Genomic DNA, 4,744 nt, shown 5'->3' on the forward strand with positions numbered 1-4,744 from the left:
ATCTCACATTTTGGTACACTCCGATTCAACTTCACTGATCCGTCTATTACACACCAATTCCTCATCCGATTTCAACACTCCAACACCCTCGCTACGCTGAGGACGCTCCTGGATAACTTTGACGGTTGTAGCATTCATCAAGTTCATAAGAGTCAGCTTCAGGAAGCAGCACATCTCGCTAGGACTTACAAGTCAGGGAGTCCGATCCTTTTTCCAGACTTACCTGCAGATATCCTCGATCTTTGTCCCCTTTCCCTATTTGTTCCTTTGGCTTCTTGGTTTTTCTTTCGTTATGTGTTATTATGCATTGTACGCTTTCTTGTTGCCAAAAAAAATATTTCATGATATAAAAAAAATCTTAAGTGGCCATGGTGTAAAAGAAATAGATCTACTAACAAAACAAAGAAATATAACCCTATGCTTAAAGTGTTTTTCTAAATTACCCCGCATTTTAAACGATCAGTGCATTGCATCATTTCAAAAATCATTATTGTTATCCAAAGCAAATATAAGGAATAGCGTGAGATGAATTAATATCACACATATAAAGAGCATGACATACTGACCTAGAAGAAATCATCAATATTATGTATCATATCTAAATTCCAACCCCAATTAAAGAAGAGAAGTTAATTGACGCAAAAAGCATACCTTGAACGAAAAAACTTTTAATAAAAAAAACCCAAATAATGCAAACTCTAAACAGAAAACCAAAGCCTTTTTCCCCATTATAAATACTCAACCAGAGCAGCCTGCTTCCTTTGCTCCCCTACACACACACTCTCTCTCTTCAAAGAAGGTGAAGAAGCAGAGGGCAGTGTTTAGTTGGTTACTTATTCTCTCTGCAAGAAAAAAAAAAACTCATATATTTCACCTACATTTTCCCTCCAAAATCAATGGCATCTTCTGCATTTGTTCTCCTGTGTTTTTTCACCTTATTTCTCCTCTGCAATGGCTACCCTTTTCACCATAACAACCCTCACAAAAGCTTTCACCGCCATTCTCGCTTAGCTTCTCACAATTACAGAGATGCCCTCACTAAATCTATCCTCTTTTTTGAAGGCCAAAGGTCTGGTAAACTCCCTCCTAACCAAAGAGTGTCTTGGAGGAAAGACTCTGGTCTCACTGATGGTGCAGATTTACATGTATGTTCCCACATTTTACTCTGTTTTTTTCGCTTTGTCGAATAAAAATGGATGTAATTATGGGAATGATGAAGTTGTCTTATGTTTTCATTTGTTATAGAGTTACAAAGATAACTTTCTAATTTTATGTAATGTTATGGGCATAATGAACTTTAAATTAGTCATACTTCATAGTAAACACGTTGATTTTGAAAACTGGAAAAAAAATATCATAAAATACATCTCTGGGTTTCTATATTTTTGTTTTTAACAAATAACAATAACGAACATACTCTTAGAAAATTCGTTTTTTGGTTCATCTTTTCTATTTACTTAGAAAACATTTGGGAAAATTGCCAAAAATTTAATGGGTTTTGTTTATTTTTGATTGAAAATGAAATGCAGGTGGATTTAGTAGGAGGGTACTATGATGCAGGGGACAATGTAAAGTTTGGATTTCCAATGGCATTTACCACAACAATGTTATCATGGAGTGTGATTGAATTTGGGGGGCTTATGAGAGAAGAACTTCAACATGCCAAACAAGCTGTCCGTTGGGGTACTGATTATCTTCTAAAAGCCACAGCACATCCAGACACCATCTATGTTCAGGTATACTTTTTGTGGCGGACTTACAATAACTTATTGACGAAATCGGACAATTACTGTATTATTAAAATTTGAGTATGTGTTAAATTAAAGGTTGGAGATGCAAAGAAAGACCATGCTTGTTGGGAAAGACCAGAAGACATGGACACACCAAGGAGTGTTTTCAAGGTTGATAGAAATAATCCTGGAAGTGAGGTTGCTGCTGAGACTGCTGCGGCGCTTGCTGCTGCTTCTATGGTGTTTAGGAGGAGTGACCGTGCTTATTCTAGGCTCCTCATTAGTCGTGCCACTAGGGTAATTTTATTTTCTCACCCTTGTTTTACGACCTTAATCAAGCGTCAATTGTTGTGATTAATGCTTAGTGTTTAATATATATGTATCATAAAATTGATTATGAAAATGTGGGTTTTCTTTGGGTGAAGGTGTTTGAGTTTGCTGATAAGTACAGAGGGTCTTATAGTGATGGGCTCAAGAGCTATGTTTGTCCCTTCTACTGCTCTTACTCTGGTTATCAGGTATTATCAATTTTCAAGGTTTCTCGTGTTCTTTTAGTATTTTTCTTTAATTAAGTACAAAAATTGTGGGATATCTCATATCTGTATGAAGTACTTCTATTTTGTTACTAACTTATATTATACATAAAAATTAATAATTGCAGGATGAGCTATTGTGGGGGGCAGCTTGGCTGCATAGAGCAACGAGGAACCCAATGTACCTAAACTACATTCAAAGAAATGGGCAAGTGCTTGGTGCTAGTGAGGAAGATAACACTTTTGGTTGGGATAACAAGCATGTTGGTGCTAGAATTCTTCTCTCTAAGGTACTTTCTCTTTTTTAACAGCTCATATCTGCTAGAAACAATAATTTACATAATTCAGTTCATTTTGAAAATCAAACAGATAAAATGAGGTGGCGTCTTATAAAGCTTGGGATAAATTAGGAAGTTTTGAAATCCGTTTATTATACTGATCCATAAATTGATATTTTTTTTATTATTATTAAGAAATTAAGTCAGCTCAAGGGTTAACCTCTACAAATGCTAAGCAAATACCCCAGCATAATGCTCGGGGTAGGGATCGAACCCCTGACCTTAGGGGCTTAGGGGGAGCGCTCTACCCACTTGAGCTAACTCCTATCCTTGATCCATAAAATGATATAAATTTGGGATTTTCTTTTCAAATTTTTAGCTGATACTAATTCCAATTTCTTGGTTATTAAATTTTTTGACAAGTATTTTTCTGTAACAAAAATTGCAGTCCTTCCTTGTTCAAAAAATGCAAGCACTTCATGAGTACAAAAGCCATTCTGATAATTTCATATGTTCACTCATCCCTGGTGCACCTTTCTCTACAGCTCAATACACCCCAGGTGGGCCCTCTTTTCTCTTCTAATTTTTCTTTTGTATCCCTTCACGTTTTGAGGGTCAAATCCTTGAAATTGGCATTTTCTAACGGCTAAATGTATTGAACGAGGTACAGGGGGACTTTTGTTCAAGATGGATGATGACAACATGCAATATGTGACCTCAACTTCATTCCTTCTCTTAACTTATGCCAAATACCTTAAGCGTTCTAGCATGACTGTCTCTTGTCGTGGTACTATTATCACCTCCAGGACACTCAGAACTATTGCCAAAAAACAGGTACCATATCTACCTTTTTTTTCTGTTTGGTGAAATGAGAATACTAGTATAATGTTTGTTGGAATAATCTAAATAAATTTGGGTAATCATATAAAGTTTATGCATAATATTGAAAAGAAAGCCTTCAAACACTCTTATTATAAAATATTCATTGTTCATTTCTATAGGCTATATATTACGAAATTACATATATCTTCATAATTGTTTTGGATTATAATTATGTCACGGTCAACAAGTAGTCGTAAAAAGCATACTTGTGTTGATTTAGTGAACATTGACAACACTTTTATTATTATTGTCAAGTTCTAATTGGGTCTTTAAGATATACAAATATAAAGCTTAACATTAGTCTCAATAATGACAGAAGTAACAGGCTCGTCAAACTACCAAAAGTAATTAGACAGTAAATGAGCCGAAAAAGTAAAGTAATTACTAAGCTTTTTTCTGTTTATGAAATAAAACAAATTACAGGTTGATTACTTACTGGGGTCCAACCCAAAGAAGATGTCGTACATGGTAGGATACAGTCCAAGATACCCACAAAGAATCCATCACAGGGGTGCATCTCTACCGTCCATTTCTTCACACCCACAAAAGATCCAATGCTCAGCAGGCTTTGATTTTATGAACTCACAATCACCCAACCCCAATGTTCATATAGGTGCTATTGTTGGTGGGCCCGACCTTCATGATATGTTCCCTGATCTACGGTCCGATTACGAGCAATCAGAACCATCTACGTATATCAATGCTCCTCTTGTGGGGTCTTTGGCTTACTTGGCACACTCTTTTGGCCAACTCTAAAGTATCCCAACTATTTAAGAACTTTGTTTTTGCGTTATTTCCCCTAATGAAATTATGTAAGTGTAATTAGTGGGCTAGGATTGAGGCCTAAAAGCCGGAGCCCCTTGAGAGTCACAACTCAAAAGAGTGGTTCTTTTTTTTTTTTTTTTTGCTTATATAAATTAATTACTATAGTATTGTACTACAACAGGTTTAAGCTTCTAAGGAGTTGTGTTTTTAGTGTACTCCTAATTTATCGAAAAATATTTGTTGTTTTCGTGTCACGAATGACGTGTTAGTTAATGTAAATTCCATATTGTCAGTATTTTATATGGGGACAATGGGCTGAGATTTGCAAATTATCAAATTTGATCAAACACTTGGTAAAATGATAACTTATTCATGTCCTCCCCTTTCAATACAAGAATGAAACCCTTGCCTCTTAGAGCATTGCCAATGGTTGAACCCCAAGAGGTTTATGAGGAGAGAGAATTTGAAAATACTAATAAAAAAAGAAGAAAGAGAAGAAAAGAGAGGAAAGAGAACCATAAACGGTTCTTCCTCATAGACTGTTTATGAAGGTTTT

General features: G+C 35.6%; 1 protein-coding gene across 1 annotated transcript; it reads left to right on the plus strand.

Annotated features, from left to right (window-relative positions):
* Positions 1-748: 748 nt before the first annotated feature.
* On the plus strand, positions 749-4,442 carry LOC104898913 (endoglucanase 17). The gene is made up of 8 exons (XM_010686042.4): positions 749-1,145; positions 1,530-1,736; positions 1,827-2,027; positions 2,156-2,248; positions 2,392-2,553; positions 2,990-3,101; positions 3,212-3,375; positions 3,847-4,442. The coding sequence occupies exons 1-8, from the start codon at positions 897-899 to the stop codon at positions 4,177-4,179; spliced, it is 1,521 nt and encodes a 506-aa protein (XP_010684344.1). The 5' UTR covers positions 749-896; the 3' UTR covers positions 4,180-4,442.
* Positions 4,443-4,744: the final 302 nt, after the last annotated feature.

This window comes from Beta vulgaris, chromosome 7, assembly GCF_026745355.1.
Source record: "Beta vulgaris subsp. vulgaris cultivar EL10 chromosome 7, EL10.2, whole genome shotgun sequence".
Taxonomy (NCBI): Eukaryota; Viridiplantae; Streptophyta; class Magnoliopsida; order Caryophyllales; family Amaranthaceae; genus Beta; species Beta vulgaris.

What these genes read in the sequence shown, in the direction of transcription:
- LOC104898913 (XM_010686042.4), top strand. Translation starts at nt 897, where the DNA reads ATGGCATCTTCTGCATTTGTTCTCCTGTGTTTTTTCACCTTATTTCTC. An exon ending in GCTCTTACTCTGGTTATCAG is followed by an intron (nt 2,249 to 2,391) that starts GTATTATCAATT and finishes TAATAATTGCAG; the next exon opens with GATGAGCTATTGTGGGGGGC. An exon ending in GAACTATTGCCAAAAAACAG is followed by an intron (nt 3,376 to 3,846) that starts GTACCATATCTA and finishes AACAAATTACAG; the next exon opens with GTTGATTACTTACTGGGGTC.